Genomic DNA, 26,700 nt, shown 5'->3' on the forward strand with positions numbered 1-26,700 from the left:
TAAAGTCTTAATTTTCCAACAATAAGGAAAAGCTTTAATAAATGACAGCACATGCTTACAACGCATATTAAGCCATTATTAACAGTTCTGTGCAGAGTACGGCAAAATGTTGACATTTATTGAAGCTGGGGGTGGGGGGTGGGTATTTGGAGGTTAATTTTACCATTCTCTCTACTTTTGTATATGTTTGCAATTTTCCATAATGGCTATAAAAAGACAGATGAAGAAAGTGCTTCAAATATTCAATGATATTTGGAAATTATTCACGCTATATAGCTAAGTGAAACATTTTAAATATGGGCATTTAAAATTTTTCTTCAATTAAGAAATTGAAATGCACATACCCAGTGACCCAGCAAGTCTTCTTCTTCTTCTTCTTTTTTTTTTTTTATAAGATTTTACTTATTTATTTGACAGAGACAGAGAGAACAAAAGCTGGGGGAGTTACAGAGGGAAAAGTAGGCTCCCTACTGAGCAAGGAGCCCAGAGCAGGATTCCATCCCAAGATCCTGGGATCATGACCTCAGCTGAAGACAGAGGTTTAAACAACTGAGCCACCCAAGCCTCCTTCCAGCAATTCCTCTTCTGGGCAGAGAAACAAGCTTGAGAGAGGACGTGGGTAAATGGCCTAAGTGTCCACTAATAGAAAAATAGCTTTTAACTAGTATCATAATTATTTGAAATATTAGGTAGCAGAAAAAAGAAACTTACTAGCTGACACATAAAGGCATGTACCCTAAATACTTAGGCACACTGATCTCACTCTATAATGTTCGGACTATAACTAAGTCACTTTATAGATGAAGAATAAAAAAATTAAGAAACTTGCCCAAAGTTTATTGGCCCAGCGTTGGTCCTGGGGCTTGAGCCCAGATGGCAATCAGCCTAACTTCAGAGCCCATGCTCTTGGCCATTATGCTTATTTTACTACTTAAGAATGAGATGGTCCCAGGGGTGCCTGGGTGGCTCAGTCGATAAGCATCTGCCTTTGGCTCAGGTCATGATCCTGAGGGTCCTGGGATCGAGCCCCTTATGAGCCTCCCTGCTCAGTGGGAAGCCTGCCTCTCCCTCTCCCACTCCCACTGCTTGGGTTCCCTCTCTTCTTGTGTCTCTCTCTGTGTCAAATCAATAAATAAAATCTTAAAAAAAAAGAGGGGCGTGGTCCCAGAGGTATTAACAAATGTATCAAATCTAACATTTATTTGTAGCATCCCACATGGCAGGGACTGTTTTTAATAGTTGATCTCATCTCATTCACCCTCAAAACAACTCTTTTTTTTTTTAAAGATTTTATTTATTTATTTGACAGACAGAGATCACAAGTAGGCAGAGAGGCAGGCAGAGAGAGAGAGAGGGAGAAGCAGGCTTCCCGCTGAGCAGAGAGCCCAATGCGGGGCTCGATCCCAGGACCCTGGGATCATGACCTGAGCCGAAGGCAGAGGCTTTAACCCACTGAGCCACCCAGGCGCCCCTCAAAACAACTCTTTGAGGAAGCAAGATACTAACTACTAAAAGCTTTCAGTTGAAGCACAGAGAGGTTAAGGAGCCCACCCAAGCTCACACAGCTAGTAAGTGGTAGAAACAGGATTCAAATGTCTGTAATCAACTCCCAGAGCCTCCACTCTCAACCCTTTGCCCTAAATCATTAAATCATTTAAGCTGCACATCGGTATGAGTGATTCAGTTCAAACAAGTTTGAGAACCTACAAAATATATTCTCTTTAAGGACATATAGAAGTATACAGAAAAAGTACACACATATGAAGTAAAAAAAAAAAAAATGCAGCTCCAAAGCTGAATTTCCTATATAAAATATATTTCCACCTAAAAATAGGTCTTTACATCTCCACGCACATAGAGATCAGTCTGGAATGACATTTATTACCCTGATGGAGTGGTCATCTGAGAACAGGAGCTGGAGGGAAGGGACCAGGAGTGGGGCTGGCTGTTTAAGGGGACCCGAGGCCTATCTGTAATGCCTTAATTTTGTACAAGAAGAATGTATCTGTGTATTATGCATAATCAAAAATTAATATTGTCAGAAATAGACTACATGGATAGACACTAAAATGTTTGCAAGGATCATCTCTGGGTGTGAAATTTCCTTAGTTCTTTTCTATAATTTACAAATTTTCTACCACTATGAAATACACGACTTCAGCGATCAAGGGGAGGGGAGGAAGAAGGGGAGGAAAAAGAAATTAAAACATCATTCTCACCCATGATACGCTCCCCTCACCCAGCCCTCTCCTCTTGGGTGCATCCAGCTCATTCTCTCAGGCCCCATCAGGACTTGCTGGTTTCCAGCCTCTCTTTCCCAGAACATGTTTATGTTCATCGTTCCTGCCTCACCTGGGACTCCCTGTGAGCCTCCAGGGTCTTCTGACTACCCTCTCACCCCCCAGTGCCTCCAAGAATGCATCACCAGCCCTGGCTTCCTTCTCACTGAGCACATACTATGTGCTGGGCACTGTTCCAGGCACCGGGTTGGCTCACAGTGACATGCCTAGGAGTGACAGACAGCTTGACAGCAGGACTTCGGAGATGCAGCCAACACACTGACTCTAGAATCTCAGGCCCTAGAAGCATCCAGGATTAAACTCCTTTTAGTTAGAACGAGCCCAGCAGTCGCAATTCATTTCTTGGCACCTGTTTTCCAATGTGGGTGACCTCAAGTCCAGGGCAACTGCGCCCCGACTGCCCTGCACTGTCCCCATTCCTTCCTGGATGGAATAAACCCTCAAGGTACCAAGTAGGGGAAGTATAGGTCAGATCTCACCTAAGCCTATGAAACCAAGATGTGAGATGATCATATAGCTTCATGGGCTATGTAAAAAAGATTGAACATTGTTACCATGATTATAAGACATCTTTTACAATAACTATATAATGGCTTATAAATGGTGTCCTTCAAATAATGTCCCTATTAAAGAGAGAGATCTTTCATTGGAAAGTCTGCCTTGTCTGCCTGATTGCTGCAGCACACACCCTGTCAATAAAGATCTGTGGTCAGCAAGACTTCTTCCATTAAAAGAAGTCCCTGCCCTCTGTTACGGGGAGATAGACATAGTGTCAAAAAAATATGGGATATGAGACTACAGGTGCTCGATCATAAAGCTGGGCCAGGGGATGGAGTGGGTTTCTGAGGAGGAGGTGCCGAGAGAAGACTTGAAGAAGATGGGGTGGGGAGCCAGTCTGACAGAGCATCCCAGGCACAGGGGGACAGGAGATGCAAAGGTCCTGAGACAGAATCTTCATGATGCTCACAAAGAACAGGTCTAGGTGAACGGAGCTGATGGGCTGATGGGAGAGAGTTTCCTAAGGCCATGTGAGGACATTGACTTTTACTTAAGAGAAATGCCAGGTCATTATGGCGTTTGGCACAGGGCAGTGAGGTGTCATACCAGATTGAGTCTGGCTGCTATGTCAAAAACAGACCAAAGTCTCACTCTCTTGAATTCCCTTAGTCTCTTGAAACTTTGTTCTCATTTCTGTTAAATATCATCCATAGTAACAGTGGTGGGACTTGGCTTTTCCCCAAGCCTAAGACCTGAATAGACATTTTGTCTGGGCCCAGATGGACAGCAGGCAGCACAGACCTGAAGACTGAGTCTCAGGGATATTCCCCATCCTCGAGGTCAGACAGCAGGGTGAATCACTAGAGAGATAACTCTGGCACCATGACGCTGAGGCTTCCAGACCTCCTTGCTGCTAACAGTCACTGGAGGGCCCTACCTGAGACCTACTTAATTTCTAATTCCAGAGGAATTTGGAAAACACCACTTTAATACAAGACACCCCCTTTTAATGATATCCTCAATACATCTAATTATCTCCAAGTGTACTATGAAATTCTCAAAAAGGTCTTCACAAAATGAATTCGAATGCACCTGATCATAAATTATAAACACATTCCAAACAGGGCCTTCAGTAATAGGAAAAGCAGGGGCAAATTCTGTATACCTCAAGTTCAAACCAAGGCCCTAGAAAATTGGCAGGTCGCTGCTTATACCACTTCCTGATAACTCCAGACTCCTTTCCCAAGGGTCCGTCTGCGCTCCGAACTTAGAACTGCTTTCTAGCATCCGAGAAAAGCGTGTCAAATTGTCTTAACCTTTGGATGTGCTGGTGTGTGACTAGTGAAACCGGACGGGCACTCCCTCCAAGCATGCAATGAACAAACTTACCACCAGGTGGCAGCAAACACCCAGTAAGGGAAGTCAATCCCTTTTTCAACTATAGGGCGCTCAGACTTGCAGATTTGAGAACAGCTGGGATCTAGGACACTGGGAGGAAGAACACTTAGAATTCTGGGTAACCATAGCTACATCATGTTGTTATTTTTTAAAAAATGTATCCAGCTTTCAACCTGCCTGTGATCCAGATCTTCATTCAAAGAAAGTGCTTCCTGGGTAAATGAATCAATGAATGAAACCGTTCTCAGCTGGGGGGTTATTTTGGCCTCCAGGGGACGTTTGGAAATATCTGGAAATATTCTGGGTTGTCACAACTACTACTGTGTCTCGTAGGTCAAGGCCACGGATGCCGCTAAACACCCTCCAATACACAGGATAGCCCCCACCTCGAGAGTCAAAATGTCAGTGGAGCCCAGGATGACATGCCCCAGATTAAACCCCAAACAACAGAGTTCTGCCCCTAGGGAGGTGAGACGGGGGCTCCTAGGTCTCTTCTCTCTGTAGCCAGGCTCCTAAGTCTGGCAGGGAGCAGACACTCCATAATTCTACAGCACTGAATTGTGCAAGAACTTGGGAAAACAGATCTTATCATGATCCTCAAGGAACTGACAGTCGTGGAGGGTGACATTTCAGATGCCTACACGGCCAGAGCGGTAATAAAAGTGGACCAGAAGACAAGAAAATGGGGTTGGGCTGTGGCGGCTTGGGAATGTGTCTCTCAAGGGGCTCGCCGTGGCCATGCAGCAGAGTGGCCTCAATGTCGCTGGACCTTCCACCTTGGGGACTGAAAAGGGGTGACATTTGGGCCAGTCTTTGAAGTAGGAGCAAGACTGAGGTAGGTGAAAGGGGAATGGGCTGGAGTTAGCATTCCAAATAGGGATACACCAGCCAGGAGCTGCAAATTGGCTAAATCTGGTCTTCTGACTTCCGTTTGGTCCACACTATTTTTCTCCTCTCTCTCTCTCTCTCTTTTTTTTTTCTTAAAGATTTAATTAATTTATTTATTTTTATTTTTTTAAAAGATTTTATTTATTTATTTGACAGACAGAGATCAGAAGTAGGCAGAGAGGCAGGCAGAGAGAGAGGGGGAAGCAGGCCCCCCGCTGAGCAGAGAGCCCGATGTGGGGCTTGATCCCAGCATATCATTACCTGAGCTAAAGGCAGAGGCTTTAACCCACTGAGCCACCCAGGCGCCCCCATTTTAACCATTGTTAAAAAGATTTTATGTATTTATTTGAGAGAGAGAGCATGCACAAGTGGGGGGAGGGGAGAGAGGGAGGACACTCCCCGCTGAGCAAGGAGCCTGACACGGGGCTCTATCCTAGGACCCTGGGGATTTGGGGCTATATCCCAGGATCCTGGGATCAGGACCTGAGCCTAAGGCAGATGCTTAACTGACTTTGCCATCCAGGCGCCCCCATTTTAGCCATTTTTAAATGTGCAATGCAGTGGCATCGAGAATATTCACAATGCTGGGCATCCATCTTCTCAAACAGAAATGTGTTTCCCACCAAACAATAACTGCCCATCCCCCTCTTCCTCTAACCACCCTCTTCTGTTTTATGTCTCTATGAGGTTGCCTATTTAAGGTACTTCATGTAAGTAGAATCCTATAATATTAGTCTATTTGTGTCTGGCTAGTTTAGTAAGCATGATGTTGAGTTTCCATACAATTTTTTAAAAACCTGGATATTTTACATAAAAAGCTTAATTTCCAATTTGTCCTGAAAATTTGCAAGGTCTGACCACACTGAACCCACATTCCGCCAGACAAGGGGCTGGAGGCAAGCCGTGACTGCCCTTTAGAGAGGTGCTCTGAAGACAGCATCAGGCCAAGAGTTGGGAGCCTCTTAAGTTTTTATCCACCTTTTGACCTCGTGTATGCCTCAGTTTTATTTCACAAATAATCATTTTTAATTGCAAAAGAAATGCATAAACTCATAAGCTTCTCAAAAAAAAAAAATCAGAACCCTGGAGGTACATCTAAGGGCTCGTTGGTCTTTCAAAGCAGCGGGCGAGCATTCTCATTTGTTATTGTCAAACTTTAAAACCCATGTTAATCTGGTGGAAAGCTACACATCTGTAGCATTATACTATCTGCCACTTACTGATCAGCTTCTACATGCTGGGCATCATTATTTACCCTTCAAAGTCCCATTTGTTGGATGAATAAGCTGAGGCTCAGAGAAGCTAAATATCTTGTCAAATATCACCTAGACGGTAAGTGGCATAAACCAGAATAAAATTCAGGGTTGACTTAGTCCATGCCCTGTAGCCTTCCCACATCATCAGTGAGTGGTCACAGCAAAACCAGGACGTTGTGGGAGAGTAAGCATCTGCTGATGTGAGCCATCACGGAATGACTTATTCTGCGATCGACCAGTGGGAGCTCTCTCTGTCGAATGCAGATGCCCTGGCAGAAGGAAAACCACTGTGAACACTTTGGCCAAGAAGTTTCCATTTAACTCTGTCTCTGCACACCTTTGAGAACAGACACCAGGTAGGGAAGCAGAGGTCCCAAAAGCAGAACCTAGTGACTTGAAGTCAGGCCCTCAAAAGGGGGTAAATCCAAAATAGGACACTGATCCCCCAAAGCCTGGTCCCTTGTGCATCCCTCTTGGTCTAGCTTATCTGCACCTTCCAGACTGGAACTGTGGCTCAGGGTCTGGGATGGGCCATTCAAAGACTATGTGACAAGCATCAAAGAGCCCAGCTCAGACTGGCTTCAGCGAGAGCACAAGCATGTATTGGCTCACCAAACAGAAAATCCAGGAAACTCTTCTGTATCCCAAGGACTGTGAGTGTTCCAGCAAAGACATCAGGACTCCCTCCAGGTCTTGGCCCTGCCCTCCTCTGTCTGCTTCACACTCAGATGGCTTTTCTTCCTGCGGTGGACCCCGCAGCTTAGCAACCCCAGCAGAAACAGAGCATCCTTGGCCCCAGAGTTGAGCAAATGTCTCAGAATCCACTCTGATTGACCTGAATTGGGTCGTGTGACCATCCCCGGACTCATAACTCTGATTGGCCAGGAGCGTGTCATGTACCCATCCCCAATGCCAGGCAAGGCCACTCCGTACTGGGAAATGAGGGTCCCAGTATCAGAAGGTGCGTGTTGCAACTTTCTTTGTTCATTAAAATAACACAAGTGATTTCGTTGGTGAAGATTCTTTTCCCTCAATTCTTTATGCTCCTCATAATGGAATGCTTATGCATTTTAGGTTTGATCTGCATTGTCAACATTAACTGTATCACTTTTTAATCTAGACAATCGGCAAATAATCAAGCCTTGGTTTTCCGTGTTTGCTAATTTAGGTGCTATAAACACTACCCAAATTTGTAGCCACCCACATGAGGTCACTGAACCCAGAGTTGGGAAGAGAGGCACAGTAATATACCATTGCATAGTGTTTTCACCAATCAAATACAACAAACATAAACGATTCCAATACTATAGACCAAGGGTCAGTCAGTTATGGCCAGTGAGTCAAATTGAGCCAAAGTTTGTCTTTCAGTGGCCTGAGAATGATTCTGCATTTTTTAAAAAGATTTTATTTATTCGACGAGAGAGATCACAAGTAGGCAGAGAGGCAGGCAGAGAGAGAGGGGGAAGCAGGCTTCCTGCCAAGCAGAGAGCCAGACTCGGGGCTCTATCCCAGGACCCCGAGATCATGACCTGAGCCCAAGGCTTCAACCCACTGAGCCACCCAGACGCCCCTGATCCTGCTTTTTTTAAAGGTTGGTTTAAAAAAAAGAAGAAGAAAAAAAGGGTACACAAGAGAAACCATGGTTGGCTTTCATTTTACTCATTAATGAAAACAAAACAAAACAATGAACCTGCCTTCATAATGGAACTATATTTACTCATCAATTGCAAACCATCCTACAACGGCAAATACAAGTGTTCAGCAAAAACCAGTGACAAAGTGTTCTGTGAAAATCAACAGACTATATGGACAATACGGAGTATGATAAAGAGTATTGCATATTTTGTTTTTTTTTTTCTAAATTGTGTGCTACATAATCTTTATATCATTACAATTTATAATAAATGTATGTATTCGTGTGTATGAATGCAAACCAGCCCCCCTCACCCCCACCCCCCGGCTGGAGAACTGGAATGCATCCCCCCCTGTTAATGAACTGGTTCGTGATAGGAAGGTTTGATATGCTCAAGATGTCTGCTCTCGCTCTTTCTCTGCCACGTGAGGACACAGCAAGAAGGCAGCTGTCTGCAAGCCAGGACACGGGCCCTCCCCAGAACCCGATCAGGCTGCCACCCTGAACTCAAACTTCTGGCCTCCAGAACTGTGAGAAAATACATTTTTGCTGTTTGAGGGTGGACAAAAAAAATCTGCTTCCCCCAGATTGATCTGTAGTTTCAAAGCAGATCTGATCAGAATCTACAGGAATTTTTCCTTAGAACTATAATAAGGTGATTCTAAAATGAAGAGCAAAGAGCCAGGGATAGCTGGGATATTTCTGAAAAACAGCAGGGGCTTGGAAATAGTGGCATGGGGAGACATCAGGGCTTATTATAAGGTTTTAGAAAAGAGAGGTGATTGGCTGTCTCAGTCAGAAGAGCATGCAACTCTTGATCTCGGGGTTGTGAGTTCGAGCCCCATGTTGGGTGTAGAGATTACTTAATAAAATTTTTTTTTTAAATATTTTTTAAAGAAGAGAGAGCTCAGGGGTGCCTGGGAAGCTCAGTAGGTTAAGCATCTGCATTCGACTCAGGTCATGATCCCAGGGTCCTGGCTCTCTGCTCAGCAGGGAGCCTGATTCTGCCTCTCCCTCTGCCAGCCACTCTCCCTGCTTGTGCTCATGCCCGCGCCCACATGCTCGCTCTCTCTCTCTCTCTCTCATTCCCCGTCAAATAAATAAATAAATAAATAAATAAATAAAATCTTTTTAAAAAAGAGAGAACAATCTCAGAAAAAGAGAGAAGCAATCTCAGAAAGAGATCCACGCATCTATGGAACTTTGGTACTTAACAAAAGTGGCAAGTCAGGTCAGTGGAGAAAAGAAGGAAAAGAAGGAACATGCAATAAAGGACCTGATTACTCACCAGGAAAAAGATGAAATTGGATGCTTGTCTCAACACTATATACAGAAACCCTATTCCAGATGGATGAAGGACTTCAATTTAAAAACAAAACTTCAGAAGATATATTTTAGATATTTTTAGGTATTCAAATATCTTTTAGACTTCACAGTAGCAAAAGATTTCCTAAACGAGCCACAAAAGAACTGATTATATAATAAAATTTGATAAGTTTAACTAAAAGTAAGAATGTTTGCCCATCAAAAGACTCAGACGAAGGTTGAATTTCAAGAGCGTACAATGAACACCTGTAACATAAGAAGGATACAAGTAACCCACGGAAAAATGGGCACAAACGGAAAGTAATGAAGTGATTAAAAAAAAAAAAACCAAGAAAAGAAAACCCACAATGATAGGGGTATGTCAAAAGGGTCCAGGAGCCAAAAACGATCAGTAGCCAGACTGGAATAATTTTTTAAAGATTTTATTTATTTATTTGACAGACAGAGATCACAAGTAGGTAGAGAGGCAGGCAGAGAGAGAGGGAAGCAAGCTCCCCGCAGAGCAGAGAGCCCGATGTGGGGCTTGATCCCAGGACACTGAGATCATGACCTGAGCCAAAGGCAGAGGCTTAACCCACTGAGCCACCCCGGCACCCCCAGACTGGAATAATTTGAGCAACAAAATAAGTAAAGTGGCACTGGATTATAACCCACAGTATAAAGTAAATACCCATGAACCCAGGCTGATAGAAATGAATCACTGAACAAGAAAATAAATTGAAAAGACATAAATCTCCTGTGTGGAATTCCAAATATGTATATAGATACTTGACCTTGAGGAGTGTAACTTCCCATCCCGTGAGTGTGGAAGGGCAAAGTGACTTCCTTTCAAAGAGTGAAGCACAGAGATGGGGGCCAAAAAGAATAACCTTACTGTGGAGACACCTGACAACTGCTGCTTTGGTCTGGGGGTCAAGGTCAACATCAAGAGTGGTAAGTGTAAGGCCACTTGCTGGTTAGATGCAATGCCGTGTCTTCCCTGGAACAGAAAAAGGAACTTAGGGACAAATTAAGGAAATCTGAATAAAGGATGGACTTCACTATTTCCTTTTTAAATGAGCCCAAGATACAGACAGGCATTTTTCAGAAAAAGAAACACATATGGCAACAAACATATGAAGAGATGTTCCACATCAGCAGTGATCAAGAAAATGCAAATTAAAGTCACAGTGAGGTATCATTTTGCACCCATTTCACTGGCAGAAATTTAAAAATCTAGCAGACAATGTGCATCCATAGATAGATTCTCTTACGGCCCTGTGGGTCCTGGTGAGGACTTGGCACACAGATAGATACCAATGTTGTGTTTTGAGCAGAACACCCCTGTTTGCTGGGCTGACAGACTGCAGGGGCCCAAGGCAGACATAGAGAGACCAGGTAGGGGACGAGGGCAAGAACAGATGGCAGCCTGGACCAGCAACCGCCTTTATTGAATTTATTTGTGTACTTGACTCTGCCCACATACCCCTAGAGGGCAAAGGCTGTCTAACTCGTTACTAATCAGTCCTTGCACTGGCCCAGCACAGCGGGAGGACCCAGGAGTGAATAAATGAACAGCTGTACTCAGACTGTTTCTTTGCCCCTTAACCTTCTATAGCTCCCTATTATCTGGGAAATGATCGAACAAGGCTCTTCTTCCCAAGCCTTTTCTTATACTGTGCCCTCCTCCAGGAGAGAAAAGGGCCCACATTCAGTTGGGCACACTGCAAAGGGAGTCAGGCGTGCCAAGCACCAGGCACACGAGGGAGCTTTCCTTGGGAATCTGTCTTGTTTTTCCATCTGTACCAGGGACCCAGCACCATGTGACACACAGGGACATGAGGAGCCTCATCGGACTGGTACAAGCTTTGATTCCCTGCCAGGAAAGTAATTTTCCCATTCCTGAGAGTGGCAGGCCCCAAGGGCAGGAAATGCCTACTGCCCAAAGAAAACCTCACCCATGGGTGTGTCTCACAGGCCTAGGCGAGAAGGCATGTGGGCCAGGATGCTGTGAGGTAGTATCAGGCCCCCAGACTGTTCTGCCCTCGGAGTCTCAGGACCTGGGGGTCTGGTCAGGCCAATCTTACGAACTGTGCTCCTATGATGCCACAGAGGAAGCCTCCTTGCCCCACCAACACCTTCCCCACTTTTTTTTTTTTTTAAATTCTAAATCCAGACTCCTTAGTAGAATTAAGCTAAGTGTTATTTACTGGAATGATAAAAGGTTGGGGTAGGGGGGGCACAAAGGGACCAGGTTTGGAAAGAGGCAGGAATGAAGGAAATGCCACGCATAGGGTTGGGACACAAGATCCACAGGCCTGCTCTCTGGGCCCAAAGAATCTGGTCAGGGCACGTGCCTGTGAGAAATGCCCTCCGAACCCATTCTAACCCACGTGTGAGTTCCAAAGGGGGAACATCTGATTGCTTGGGGATCCTTGGAGGACAAGGGTCTGAACTTCTGGCTTTTTGGACTGGACTCCTGAGTCTCCAACACCCCCTTCTCCAGGGCTGGGCAGAGGAGGTTCACCAGAAGAAAGATCGGTACCAGACAGCCCAGCTTGACCAGCGTCCATTGCAAGCCTGAATGAGCGCCCGGAGTCACTTTGTGGATGAAATGTGGCCTTCTCCGAAGAACAAGGCCGATCTGTGGAAGCCTCCAGCTGGGGTGACTCTGAATCACTTAATGCCTTCCTGGTGGAGGGTATGGCTTGGGAGTTGGGGGTAGGACACAGTAAATATCTTGGAGAGAGTGAGAAGGGTGCCCCAGTTTGTGGCCGAACCCCCACCCTCCGCAATGGCAATGATGTGTCAGGCAGGCCAGAGTGACCTGTGATGGGGCCCCAGATCTGGAATCCCCTGGGATCCAGTCCACCGAGTCTGTTGAGGACATCTCCTCAGCCTCCTCCCTTGAAGGTTCAAGAATCCCTGAGCCCGTGCAGGTGAGGGCAGAGGTCTGGGAGGGTCTCCGACTCCGGAGAGGTCCCCATTGCTGGCTGTGAGGCGAGAGCAAGCCAGCTTTTATAGCATAGCTCGACCTCCCTGTCCCGCTCCATAGCGGAGTCTACAGAGGGCGGGAGGCAGGCCGAGGCGGAGGGGAGGAAGGGGCCAGGCAGGATTTGGGTGTGGTGATGGAATGGGGGTGGGGGGTGAAATCAGCTTCATGGCTTTGCCTCCAGGGCAGGTGTAGGCCTTTAGCCAGCCAGGAGTGGCCTCTGGGATGCTCTGCAAGGGTGGTTCAGTGATGCCAAAGGTGGGGCCAGGTGAGAGTTCCTTGGGGACACCCGTGCATGATTCAGTTTCTCCTCTACCCTCCTCCCCCCAGGGCTGGGCAGACTTAGTCGGCCACACCTGCAAACCGGCATTCTGAGGGACCTCCATGCCCCACCACAGGGCTTCTAACATCCTCCTTGACACCTCCCTTCTTCCCTCCAGCCCCTCGAGTTTAATTCAGCCTCAGATTAGCGAGATTCTCCTTGGGTGTGGCTTGGGCAGATGGCTTCTACGGATGGCGGCACACCCTATTTGCAGGGTGTGCTGGCTATCTTCCCCAATCCACTGTCCACCCTCCCCTCCAGGAGCCAGGCCAAGGGTGCGGACCCAAGAGCATCTGGTTGGGGAGAGCGAGAGGTCACCAAAAGTGTTCCCCTGGCTCCCCTGCAAGGCTGCATGCCACCTGAAGCTCACAGCTGCAGCTGCTCTGTCCAGGGACAGCCCCTTCTCCGCAGGTGTAGGCCTGCTGATGCCTCCTCGGCTTCTCATCTCCAGATCAGTGTTCTCTGAATTCTTCCAACTCCTTGCTTCCCAACACCCCACCCCCCCCAACCCAAAAATCCCCTTATTAAACTCTCTGGAATGACTCACTGGTTTCCAGCCTGGAACTTACTGGCATCTTACCCACAGAGTCATTCTGGGGTGTCTGCAGGATCCTGCCTCCCACTGGGGAATCGACAAGTGGCCAGATAGGCCTCCTCCCAACCCCCAGCCAGCTAGGATCTTCAGGTCTGGGACAAGAGGCAAAGAGCTTAGTGGACAGTCGAGAATTGAGTTGCAAGAGCTGTGGCCAGTGGCAGCAATGGCAGGGTCCAAGGGTTACAGAAGCAGTGATGACAGTTGTGCCCACTGTGGTGGCCCAGCCAGGCTGCTCCTGGGACTGGCCCTGCTGCTTGCCTCCCCCTAGTACCATGGCTCTTGTTTTCTGGGCCTAGCTCTCCATCCTTCTGATCAGTCCCACAGTTCCCTTTGCCCTTTCAATGGATTTTTTTTTTTTTAACCTGATTTCAGCTGGAGTCCATTTCTGGTAGTGCCCTTGAAGGGTTCACTTTCAGAATTGGAAGGGAGGTGTCCCCGAGACTCTTCCCAGCAGGTGTTCAGCTCTCCGGTCCCTAGAAGACAGATGAACAGCAGTCCTCATAGAAAACCAGTACTCTACTAGCTCCTGGGTGGCTCAGTCAGTTAAGCCTCCCACTCTTTTGATTTGTGCTTAGGTCATGATCTCAGGGTGGGGAGATCGAGCCCTGCATCAGGCTCCACCCTACGTGGGGAGTCTGCTTGGGCTTCTCTCCCTCCCTAAAATAAAATCTTAAGCGGGGTGAGGGGATGGAGAAAACATTTGTAGCTTGGTCAAATCATCCTCAAGGACACCATTTGGGTGGATTCTTTGTTCCCTTGACATCGAACCAGTTACAGCCTGAGCTCCAATTCCTTTGTTCCTGCCACCTTCACCTTGAATTTCTACTTCTCTGCAACGAGTGCTGATCAGTTCATCCAATACTAAGTATCTGCACTGGTTAGGCATGTGATACCAGCTTCCTCCCTCTCCCCTGGAAGAGTTAACCCCCTACTTGTCCAGTTCTCCAATTAGTTCTGGCCAAAAACGTGGCCATGTGAATGAAAGGATGACTGAATAGGGTTTTCTCTCCACCTCCTGATCACACCCTCCACAGCTCAGCAGGGCCATCCTGAAACGCTAAATGCTCCCTGATTTCAACAGGGATTTGAATAAGTTCTCCTCCAGCAAAAGCATAGATCTTGTTCTCTTCCTTCCCTGCCCAGCATAAGGGTTTACCTACAGTAGGAGTCCTCTAAGTGCTCTCTGAACTCAGCACTCATGGATCACCTACTGAATGTCAGATACCATGCCAGGCCCCAGAGGGAAGGGCACTTCCAGAGCCCTTATTTTGAGCAGGGACTATGATAGCCACATAGAACCTCACAACCCTCTGGGTAGAGGCTATGACTGTCTTCCACTTTACAGATGAGAAATAGGAGGCACCAAGAGGCCACACAAGTCACCCAAGTAGCGGAGCTACCTACGGTCCTACCAGGCAGGCTGGCCCCAGCGCAGCCACACACAACTGCTTTCCCAGCTCAAGATACTAACTTCTGGAATTCAATGAGGCCCTGTGACGCAGCCATACTGTGAACTAATCTTTCCAACTGATGCCGTAACAGTGACACCCCACCACCCCTTGGGGAGATGGCGCTCGGGGCTGAAGCAAGATGCCACTTGACACATGCCTTGAAAAATGGATCATAGTGTTTGTCAGGCCGAATGGAAACATGCTGTACCCTTCCACAGAGAGGACCGGCAGCTCCTTGTCTCCAAAGTAGAGCTGTGAAATCTCTGGGCACGTTTGTGACGGTGGCACCATGACTTCCAAAACAAGCAGGGCCAACAGCATCCCGCACCCCCGCCCAAGAGTCCTTAAGGTTTGGGCCAGGCTCCCCAGGAAATGGGGGCAGGGACACCAGCCCAGCCACACTGGATGTTTCTGTGGAGTGAGCCCAGCTGCCCTTTCAGCCTATTTGGTCTCCACGGTGACCACCCCCTGCAGTCTTCACAAGAACAAGTTTCCTCCACGTTCCCTAGACCTCCAGTTCAGGCCATTTTATGTTGGGGAGTCGGCTTCAAATTCCAACCAGGATGGAAACATTCCCTGGCAGAGACTCAGTTCATGTCACTGAAAGGCTCCATGTGGTCAGTAGGATCACAACCCTAAAACCCGGGTTCCCCATTCCATCTTATGCCTAAGAAATTGGAATGGGGGCTGGGAAGGGGAAAATGGGACCATGGTGCAGCACTCCAGACCTCTCCAAGGCATTCACAGAGCAAACAGGTTGCAAGTCAAGCAGAAGAGACACATGGGACTCTGCTCTCTTCTCTCAGAGGTCAACTTAGCACATCCCCTCACACACTTGCCCAGACGAGCTAGCCCACCCCTGTCCCCATCACAGTCTTTCCAGTTGTCCCCCCCACCCCGACAGGAATGCAGCTGTCTGTGTGAGGTCTCCTTACTTGGACTCACCCAACAGCATTCTGTCACAACCACTGTCGTTTTTCCATTCAGTAATGACCTCTCCCCAACAGGCCCCAACAGTCTGGTAGCGCCCTGTTACGTCAACACTGAGAGCCCGATGCCTATGTATACAGTAGATGATGCTATGTATACAGTAGACACACCATAGGTGACTACTGAGTGGATATAGGCAGTGACACAGGGCACAAACTCTCTAGGTGACAGAGGAAACCATGTCACAGCCAAGCCAAGAGTAGTCAAAAGAAAAAACAAAAACAAACAAACAAAAAAACAAACAAAAAACAAAACCCAAGAGCTCAAGGAGGTGAACCAGGACAGACCACAAGAACCTTGGACCCTGCTAACATCAACCCCCCAACCAGTTTCCCCTACAGCCCAATTAGAACCAAGTCCCATCTTCCCATCATATCACCAGACACTTGGAGCCGGAACAATCTAGATGAATTTACTCTCATTCAAAGAGTTCATAAAAATGGGAATGTAGCAACTGGCTCAGGTAGTATGAACACATAAAAAACTACAGGTTTGTACATGTGGTTCTATTTACATCAGGAATGGGCTTCCCCAGGATCAGGCACAGCAGCTGCACTTGTCCGACGCCTCCTTGCAGATGCAGCCCTGGGCACACTTGGCACAGCCCGCAGGGCAGCAGGAGCAGCAGCCTAGGGGACAAAGTCCAGAAAATCAGAGACCCCCCGCAGCTTCCTAAGAACAGGACTGGCACCGGCCCTGCCCCCAGCCCCAGAGGACCCTGCCTGACTTGATAATGACATGCTCTCCCTAGACTAGATCCTAGGCACTAGGAAGCCATCTCCCTGCCCCCATCTGATTCCAAGACAAGGCAGAATGCCTGGAAACACAGTGACAGGGTGTCCAAGAAACAATGCAGGCTGGTCCCTTCCCTTCCGGAAGGGACCATGCATCTTAATGGAAGTCCTCAAGATCAGAGAGAGGGAGCCCCCTGACTTGCAGCTCCAGACTGTCCCCTCAAGAAAGGGCTGCACCATGTCAGACAAACCACACATGGTCACCAAGTTCACGTACACCAAGTGTTCAGGACACTGGAGAGTTCAAAGGCTGCAGGAGACGAACACCTGGACTGTAGTTCCGGCTCCTTCCTTGACACTAATTACTGACCTCTCTGAGCCTCAATCTTCCCATCCTAGAGAAAATTGAGACAACTATCTACATACCCTTTCAGTTCCAATTCTGAATCAAGGGCTCAGAGCAAGAGCTGCACAGAGGCTGGGTCACTGACCTGCTCCTGCCTGCTGAGCGCCAGGTTTCCCCCTCTCCACAACCAGCCCAAACCCCCGGATCTCCACAGAAGACCCCACTCCACTCACTCTTCTTGCAGGAAGTGCATTTGCACTCCTTGCATTTGCAGGAGCCGGCGCACGTGCAGGAACCACCTGCCAAGAAGAAGAAAGAGCAGTGAGCAAGGATGATGTGGGAGCCTCAAAAATAAGGCAACGAAGGGTCCCCGAGGCATTCTGCCAGTGCCCAGCCATGGGAGCTCCTTTGTCACCCACGGTGAATTAAGAGAAACTCCACTTCTGCTGCTGGGCAAAGTAGGTTCGTCCCAGATCTGACTCAAGAAGGATCCCAAGCTCCAGAATCGGCCCATGCAAGGAGAGTCCCCCACTTACCACCACGTCCTGGCACCCCCGTGGCCAGAACAGCGTACCGGGTTCGAGGCCAACACCCCTAACCAACAGGGAACCTCAACATGACCACAAATACCCTCAACTGTAAACCCAAAAGACAAGAGAACGGCCGTACCTCTCCAGAGGCTGACTCGAAAAATCTACTTCAGTTCCAGCCACGAACACCGGCTTTTCCCACACCAGAGACACCCCGCGACCCACGCCTCGAAAGCGTATCCCTTACCTGTGAAGCAAGAGCAGTTGGAGTCCATGTCAGACCACAGCGAGGACGGAAACTCCAAACAAACAATGCAACGATCACAACGCTGCAAGTTGAAAGCGCGGTAATGCCTCGCCCCCGCGGGCTGACATTATGGGCAGAGCGGCTGGCCCGGGCGCAAAGGCCCCGCCCCTGCCCTTGCACCCGCCCCGCCTGGAGCTCGAGGCCCGCCGGTGCCTTGACCGAGCTGTGTGCACCTGGCGGGGCCGGGCGCACGAGTCCCGGGAGGGCCGTAGGGCTCGCTACGCACCGCGCCGGGGGCACGAGATGTTTCAGCCTCCCAGCTCGCCCCGGGTCTCCCCGAGGTCGGTAGCCGGCCCTGTTCCCGCGTGTTCCGGGAACCCGGCGCCTGGGTCCAGACCGCCTTCCCCACCCCCGTACCCGGTGCAGGCGTCCCCGGGGTCGCCCTTTCCTGGAGCCCGTGTGCAACACTGGCCTCTCCCGGTAGGGGGAGGGGTTGTGCAGAGCGATCCCAGAGAGTTGTGTGCAGAGGACAGGCGATGGATGTGACCTTTGTGGCCCTTGGCTTTTCTCCCCCTGTCCCCAGGTGGGACTGGGCTTTCAGGCCATTTTCTGCTGTACACAGTGTGGCCGACGCAGACCACTGCTTCTCTCCATTTTGCACACCCAAACGGATATAGGGGCGCGATCGTGCAGGGTCTTCTTGGCATTACAATTAGTGCTCCCCACACCTGCTGGGGCACCCCAGTCCCGGCGGTTTCCAGAGGGTGAGGTACCCACAAAGGAGGGATCCCTTTAGGTGATAGGAGACCTGGCTTTAAATAAAGAAAAAAAAAAAAAAAAGAGGTGGTTATTTCCCTTTCAACATTCCAAGAATTACATAGCATTTAGTGACTTCCACTGCCCCCCTCCCCGACCCCAACTTGGGCCCTCCGCCATGGCTCTTGTAGACAGAAAGGCGGTGAGCTCAGGCTTCTGGCTCCCTTCCTTTCCTCCTCCCCCCGCCCCACCACCCCGCAAGGCAGAAGGGATGCGTGGGCGCGTTTGTCCTGGCGCTCCTTTCCCGAAACTTTCTTGGGGCTCTCCTCAGCCCTGTCCAGTTCACTCAGGGTGGAGGTTCCCAAAGTATGGGATGCTACCCACCCCGTTCACCGCACCCCCAGAAGGGATCCTTTTAGATGACAGGCGGACCTGGCTTCAAATAAGAAAACAAGGTGGTTCTGTCCCTTTCAGATCCCTGAGAACTACACAGTGTGTAGTCTCTTCTGAGTGTTGCTTATCACTCAGCATCAGTCCTAAAGGGGACATTAGTTATCAGCCAGTTTCCCAAAGGCAGAAATGCACACAGTCCAAGGATTTTAAGGTAGCTAACCCAGGGTCACAGTGCTGGGAAGTGGAGTCCTGGATCTGCTTCCAGCCACTCCTGGAGGGAAAGAAAGTAGATGATAGGGGCACCTGGGTGGCTCAGTGGGTTAAGCCTCTGCCTTCCGCTCAGGTCATGATCCCAAGGTCCTGGGATTGAGCCCTGAATGGGGCTCTCTGCTAGGCAGGGAGCCCGCTTCCTCCTCTCTCTCTGCCTGCCTCTCTGCCTACTTGTGATCTCTGTCAAATAAATAAATAAAATCTTTAAAAAAAAAAAAAGTAGATGACAAAGCTTCCCTTCAGCCCATAGGTATGTCTTCAGCACCTCTCTGCTGTCCGATGCTCAATCCTGGGAGTGACAAAGTGATAACAGAAGGAATTTACACACACACACACACACACACACACACCTCTTTGTCTAGAAGTAAACTCATTCTCATTTTCAGGAGGGGCAAAGAGTTTGCTTTTCATATAAATATATTTCAGGAAATATGAATTGTTCAAAAGAAAATGTTAAGTAAATTACTGGTGCAAAGGACCGCAGAAATGGCAGGCGTCCTTCTGTGTCTATTACCAGGACATAGGCCATCTGGCTTTTGGCTTTATATCCCTAGTGCAGTTCCTTCTTTTGTGGGAAGAGAGGGTAACTCTCTCTGGGCAGCTAGTCGCATGATCTTTGGGTGGATAAGGACAGTACAGGACATGCAGCTAAGCCCACAAGTCTGGCCTTTTTTATCTGGAAATAGAAAACGTCTCCAAAGCTATGAACGCTATTAATAAAATAATAGCTAATGTGGATTACTCACTGTGTATGTGTATGGCATCATTCTAATTTCTTTGCATTACTTCTAAGATTAAATCAAGTGAATTTAATCTTTCCATCATTTCCTTCTAAGAGCCACACCCTATTTTTTTCCCTTTATAGAGAGCTGGAGACTGAGCCACAAAGAGGTTCATGTCACACAGCTGTGACATGGGTGGGACTGGCACTCCGTGGGCTGACTGCAGCAATCATGGCCTCACCCACCACCCCGTATGTGTGAAAGGTGAGGACTCTGGACACCTGGCACAGAGGCAGTGTGGGAAGAACTTCTGCATAGCTCTGTCACCTCTCTGGGCTTCCGTTTCCCACGTCTCAAGATAGGGCACAACTAGACTATCTCAAAGGACCCTCCAGCTCTGGAAAATGACAGGCAGAATTTAGCACCCACTAGCATCCTGACCAGCCAGTTGGGTTACGACTCTGACTAGGAACTGTGTGATTTTGGGCTGGTGGCTTAACCTCTCTGGAAATTGGCACAATCACTTCAGCCCCTGAACATTCACTCTCTCACTGGTTCCTGTACAGGTGAAATGACATAAAGGATGGGAAAGACCCTTGGTCTGTCCAAATGCTGTGGCAGCCTCCTGTCCTGAGGGCCTTTTTGCTAGCCATCCACACTCCCCCTGACCCCAGGTAAGCAAATTTCCAATTCCATCTCTAGCCTCCAGCCCAGAGAAACGCTTCCAAACCAATGGGCCTTTCCCTAAGGCTTGTTGGGAGCTAGCAGTCTCTCTCCACAAACGTCATGTGAATATAGGAGTGACCATAGTGGCCCACTGTTTATTAAAAGCCCTAGATAGAAGCCAGGCCACTATCTCATTTAATTTCCCACATTGCAAAATAATCTTTTTTATACATGAAGAAATGGAGGCTTAGCAAGTATCAACGACTTGCCTAGGTCAGTTGGCCAGGAGGTGAAAAAGTAGGCTGTGAACCCACCAACGCCCACGCGCTGGAAACACACTGCCTTCCGAAATCCCCCTTTCACACCAAGCACCTGCGGGCAAGCAGCGGCCTGACTCAGGGCCACGTGACTCCCTTTTCCCTTTGATCCAAGGTCCAGCAGCAATTCCCTCCACAAACAGCCAGGGGAACCAACCGTTGGTGTTAATTACAAGTCACTGTGGGCCTCACTTGGAATAAACACAACCTCCACAGGGCTATCAGCCAGCACGGTTCCCAAGCAGCAGTGAACTCCATCTGGAACCAGTTCTCAGGCACCCTCCCTCTTGCTGGGAAATGGTTGGGACACCAGCCCAAACCAGTGGAGCCCGTGTTGCCGACGGGGCTACTCAAGATGGTCCACAAACCTCGTGAATTGTTCCATGCATACTTTCAATGAATAAATGTGTACTTTACAATTTTTCAATGTTATTGTTCCTCATATGCTTATTGAAATAAAAAAAATGGGGTTTCCAATGTGCCGGTTACAAATTTTTTCCAAAGCTTAAATCTTGTGTTAGAAAATAAAAATTGGGGGGCACCTGGGTGGCTCAGTGGGTTAAAGCCTCTGCCTTCGGCTCGGGTCATGATCCCAGGGTCCTGGAATCAAGCCCCACATCCGGCTCTCTGCTCTGCTGTGCAGGGAGCCTGCTTCCTTCTTTCTGCCTACCTGTGATCTGTCAAAATCTTTAAAAAAAAAAAAAATTGGTCCCTTAAGTGTTTTAGAAACCCCGTGAGGAAAAGCCTTATCAAGTGAGTAATTGGGCTGCATCCCGAGTTACTTTTTAAGTTTTTGAAGTAATTTCTACACACAACATGGGGCTTGAACATAGATCAACTGAGATCAAGAATTGCAAACTCCGACTGAGCCAGCCACATGCCTGAGTGTTTTTGAAAGCCAGCATTGCTGAGAACCTAAGTTTGACAAAATTCCAAGAATGAAATAGAAATTAAGTTCTTAGATTAACACTTTCAAGGAGAAGGAAAATGAACCCACCCCATACCCTTAGATCAACCAGATACTTTCATCTTCTGTCAAGAAACTAACAGGAAATCATTGACTTGCATAAGGGAAGTTGTCACGGGCCAATTCTTGGGTCCAGAACCCAGGTCTCTGTTCCAGGTCTAACTCCCCACCCCACCCACAATGGGATTGCAATCCCCGAGCTCAGAAGGGCACAAAAGAAAACAGCCAGAATAAATTTAACTTTTTATTGTAACTCATGTTATTTCATAGAAACAGGAATGTAGCAAACAGGTCAGGTAGTATGAAAAAGAAGTCTTTAAACTGTAGACTTATACATGTGGATCTATTTACATCAGGAACGGGCTCCCCAAGATCAGGCACAGCAGCTGCACTTGTCCGACGCCCCTTTGCATACGCAGCCCTGGGCACACTTGGCACAGCCCACGGGGCAGCAGGAACAGCAGCCTAGGTGACAAAAGCCAAAGCATCAGAAAACCCCCTCTTAAAAGCAGGCTTGGCACAGGCACTGCCCCCAGCCCCAGAGGACCCTGACTTGAGAATGACATGCTGTCCCTAGACAAGTGTGTCCTACACACTATATACTGTCCTGCCCCCATCTGATTCCAAGACAGGGCAGAATGTCTGGAGATACAGTGACGGGGGCCCAGAGACAACGCAGGCTGATCCGTTGCCTTCCAGATAGGAATCTTTGAAATCAGTGAGGGGGAGCCCCCTGCCTAGCAGCTCTGGGCTGTCCCCACAGAACGAGCTGCACCTGATCAGACAAACTACACGTGGTCACGAAGTTCATGTACACCAAGTGTTCAGGACACTGGCAGAGTTCGGAAGGCTGCAGCAGGAGGCGTAACACATAGATTGTAGTTCTGCCTCCTTCTTTGACACTATCTGCTGACCTCTCTGAGCCTCAGTCTTTCTGTTCTAGACTGAGGTTGGAACTCACCCCTCTACATGCCCTTTCAGCTCCAATTCCGAGTCGGGGGCTCATAGCAGGGGCTGCCAGAGACTGAATCACTGGCCTGCTCCTGCCTGCTCAGCTCTGGGATTCCCCAACACACATACCCACCCCAAGACCAGACCCTGATCCCCACGGAAGACCCCACTCCACTCACTCTTCTTGCAGGAGGTGCATTTGCACTCCTTGCATTTACAGGAGCCGGCGCACGTGCAGGAGCCACCTGCCAAGAAAAGAGAGAGAGGTGAGCAAGGGTGATGTGGGAGCTCCAGCACTCGGGCAACCAAACCACTCTGCACCACCTAACACTGCCCAGTCCTGGGAACTCCTTTCTTGCCCCACCGAATCCCATTAAGAGAAACCCCGGTTTCTTCTACTGGTGGAAAAAATAGATCCCTTCCAAATCTGACTCCACAAGGAGGATCCCAAGCTCCAGGACCAACGCAAACCAAGCACATGGAGTCCCCGCCTGCTATCACGTCCTGGCACCCCCAAAGCCTTAACAGGAGTCCCAAACCAGCAGCCCCGACCAACAGCAAACCTCGACATAACCACAAATACCCTCCACTCTAACCCCAAGACACGGAAAGAACACATACTCTAGAAAGCTTGGCAAAAACCCACCCACAACACGTGCTGACTCGAAAAGTCTACTCCAGCTCCAGCCCCCCAAACCCGCCCCTCCGACTCCAAGAACACACTGCGGTAACCTAAAAAAACTCTCTAAAACTCAAAATCGTGGTTCCTTACCGCTAGAGCAAGAACAGTTGGGATCCATCTCCACCAGGATAGAAAAGAACAACTCGAAACAGACAACAAGAAGAAGAACAGGAGAAATCTGTTAAGAACCTTACCGACCGCCGCCGCGGGCTGACTTTATAGGCCGAGCGGGTGGCCCGGGCGCAAAGGCCCCGCCCCTGCCCCTGCCCTTGCACCCGCCCCGCCGGGAGCGCGCCTCCTGCTGCGGCCTTGGCCGCGCTGTGTGCACTTGGCCGGGCCGGGCGCACGAGTCCTGGGGGAGGGGTGGTGGGGGTCGGTTGGGCTCGCTGCGCACGGTGCGGAGGGGATGCGCGCCGGTTGGCATGCCGTGTCTCAGTCACCCTGCTCGCCCATGTGGGTCTCCCCGAGGTCGGTAGCCGGCCCTGTTCCCGAGTGTTCCGGGAACCCGGCGCCTGGCTCCGGACCGCTTTCCCCACCCCAGTACCCCGTGCAGGCGACCCCGGGGTCGCCCTTCCTGGAGCCCGTGTGCAACCCTGGCCTCCCTTCTCCCCGGGGGGAGGGGGTTGTGCAGAGCGACCCGAAAGAGTTGTGTGCAGAGGACAGGCGATGAATGTGAACTTTGTTTCCCTTGGCCTGTCGTCCCCGTGTCCCCAGGTGGGGCTGGGGTTTCAGGCCGTTTTTTGCTGTGCACCGTGTGGCGGACCCAGACCGCTGCCTCTCTCCATTCTGCTCACCCAAACGGATATAGGGGCGCGATCGTGCAGGGTCTTCTTGGCATTACAACTAGTGCTCCCCACAGCCTGCTGGGGCACCCCAGTCCCAGTGGTTTCCAGAGGGTGAGATGGTGACAGGGAGACCTGTCTCTGAATAAAAAAGTAAGAAAAAGTAGTTATTTCCGTTTCAACATTCTGAGAATTCAAATATCATTTTGTATGTGCCAGGCCATGTTATATTCACTTTTGATTTGTGTACCCTTACAAAGACCCCGAAAGGGAATTACTATTACTCCTAAGCACTTTTTCTTAACGGATAACTACAATACAGAAGTCTAAGTTACTTGGCCCAGGTCCAACAGCTAGAAAGTTGTACTCTGATGAATCCAGTCAGCTTTCTAAGGGAAAGAGAAGGTCTATGATAAACCTGACTGTAGCGTGGGAATGGCTACACTTGCCTACTGCTTGGAACCTTTTCATTAAGAGTTAGGCTGCCACGTTGGGATGCCTGGGTGGCTCAGTCGGTTAAGGGTCTGCCTTTGGCTCAGGTCATGATCCCAAGGTCCTGGGATAGAGTCCCACGTCAAGGTCCCCGCTCAGCGGGGAGCCTGCTTCACCCTCTGCCTGCTTCTCCCTCTGCTTGTGCTCTCGGTCCAACAAATAAATAAACATAATCTCAAAAAAAAAAAAAGGCTGCCACATTAACCATGGGTAGCAAAAAAAGTGACCCATTAGTGAAATATATATAGTTATATATTATATTCTTATATACTAGCTATGCTTTTCTCGCTATTTTCTTTTTTTTTTTTTAAGATTTTTTATTTATTTATTTGACAGAGATCACAAGTAGGCAGAGAGGCAGGCAGAGAGAGAGGAGGAAGCAGGCTCCCCGCTGAGCAGAGAGCCCGATGCGGGGCTCGATCCCAGGACCCGGAATCATGACCTGAGCCGAAGGCAGCGGCTTAACCCACTGAGCCACCCAGGCGCCCCTTCTCGCTATTTTCTATGTCTAGAATAAGACTGATTCTCATTTTCAGTTAAGGATAAACAGTTTCCTTTTCATGTAAATTAAAGAAAACAGGAATCATTTCAAAGTACAATGTTTAATAAAATATGGTGTAGTTGGTAACAGAATGAGCAGGTGTCTTTTGGTATCTGATATAAGGCACAGAACATCTTTCTCAGTGGCTTTATACCCACCATGTGGATCACAGTTGTGTGGAGGAGATTGAATGATGCTCTCCGGCCCATAGGTCATATTCTTATGTGGCTGATAAAGACCACACGGGAAACATAACCGCGCATACCAGCCTGAGCTTATTTGTCTGAAGGGAAATAAATACCCCTATGCTACGCATCATAATAATAAAGTCATACCTAGCACCTCAGGCCCAGCGTGTTTGTCTGGAAATAAACAAATACGCCTTATGCTAAGTATGTATAATAATAATAAAGTAACAGCGAATATTAATAGACCACTCATCACATGCCAGACACTGTTCTAAGTTCTTTATATGTATTAACTCAATCATTTGAGTCAGATGCCTTTTTTTTTTTTTTGCCCTTTTTACAGTAGAGAAAGCTATATGCCAGAGAGATTTATGTCAAGCAGCTGTGACACAGGGGGGAGTGGCACCCACGCACGTTTACTGCAGCATCATGCCCTCGCACTAGCACCTGGCACCATGACTTCATGGGAAAGGTGAGACACAGAGCCTGGCACAGAGGCAGCGTGGGGAGAGCCCTGAACTGGCAGTCAGACCCTCTGCATAGCTCTGTGACCTCTCTGGGCTTCGGTTTCCCATGTTTCAAGCTGGGGAGCAACTGGTCCATCCCCAAAGGCTCTTCCAGCTTTGACTAGTGAGAAGCAATATAAGCACCTAGTGAATCATCATCAGGCAGCGATGGACCGGAGACCCCTGATTAGGAGCTGTGTGACCCTGGGCAGTTTGCTTAACCTCTCAGAGGACAGCACAATTACTCCAGCCCCTGCATGTTCACTCTCTCTCTGATTCCTACAGACAAGAGGACGTGAAGGATGGTAAAGACTTTCATGTCTGTCCAAACGCTGTGGCTGCATCTTGTCCCTGGGGACATTGTGTAGGAGGTACCTCCCCTCTCCCAGCACTGTGTCAGCAGATTTCCAATCCCATCCTTAACCTCCAACCCAGAGTAATGCTTGCTAACTATTGACCCTTTCCCCAAGAGCTTTTTGGGATCCAACAGGGATACCCTCTCCACAAATGTCGGTGTAGACATACTGACCAGTTTATTAAGCCCTAGCCAGGAGCCAGGAAACTGTCATTTAATGCCCACACAGAGACAGAATCTCCTTTCTACAAAGGAAGAAATGGAGGCTCAGTGAGGTTGAGCAGCTGGTCCAGGCCCCCTGTGGCAAACTAGGCTGTGAACCCAGACTGCCTAACACTGAAGCCCACGCCCTGGACACACGCTGCCTTCTGAAATCCCCCTTTCACACCAGGCACCTGCCGGCAAGCAGGGGCCTGACTCCGGACATGACTCCCTTTTCCCTGTGATCCAACATCAAGAAGCAATTCCCTCCACAAATAGCCAGGGGGACTAACTGTTGTCATTAATTACAAGTCACTGTGGGTCTCACTCCTGCCTAATAAACACCACCACGCCCTCCAAAGCACAAAAATCAGCCACCACCGTTCACAGGCAACTGTGAACTCCTCCATCTGGAACCAGTTCCCA

The 26,700-nt window shown here is 48.8% G+C and overlaps 2 protein-coding genes across 2 annotated transcripts; both read right to left on the reverse strand.

Moving 5' to 3' along the window:
• Positions 1-16,023: 16,023 nt before the first annotated feature.
• Positions 16,024-23,365, reverse strand: LOC116865851 (metallothionein-1-like). The gene is made up of 3 exons (XM_032854434.1): positions 23,300-23,365; positions 16,942-17,007; positions 16,024-16,257 (listed from the first exon to the last, which is right to left on the reverse strand). The coding sequence occupies exons 1-3, from the start codon at positions 23,325-23,327 to the stop codon at positions 16,166-16,168; spliced, it is 186 nt and encodes a 61-aa protein (XP_032710325.1). The 5' UTR covers positions 23,328-23,365; the 3' UTR covers positions 16,024-16,165.
• On the reverse strand, positions 21,885-23,365 carry LOC116865850 (metallothionein-1). The gene is made up of 3 exons (XM_032854433.1): positions 23,300-23,365; positions 22,707-22,772; positions 21,885-22,041 (listed from the first exon to the last, which is right to left on the reverse strand). Exons 1-3 carry the CDS (start codon positions 23,325-23,327, stop codon positions 21,950-21,952), a joined length of 186 nt encoding a protein of 61 aa, XP_032710324.1. The 5' UTR covers positions 23,328-23,365; the 3' UTR covers positions 21,885-21,949.
• Positions 23,366-26,700: the final 3,335 nt, after the last annotated feature.

The sequence above is a fragment of the Lontra canadensis genome, unplaced genomic scaffold, assembly GCF_010015895.1.
Source record: "Lontra canadensis isolate GAN:19392208 unplaced genomic scaffold, GSC_riverotter_1.0 scaffold8, whole genome shotgun sequence".
Lineage (NCBI taxonomy): Eukaryota > Metazoa > Chordata > Mammalia > Carnivora > Mustelidae > Lontra > Lontra canadensis.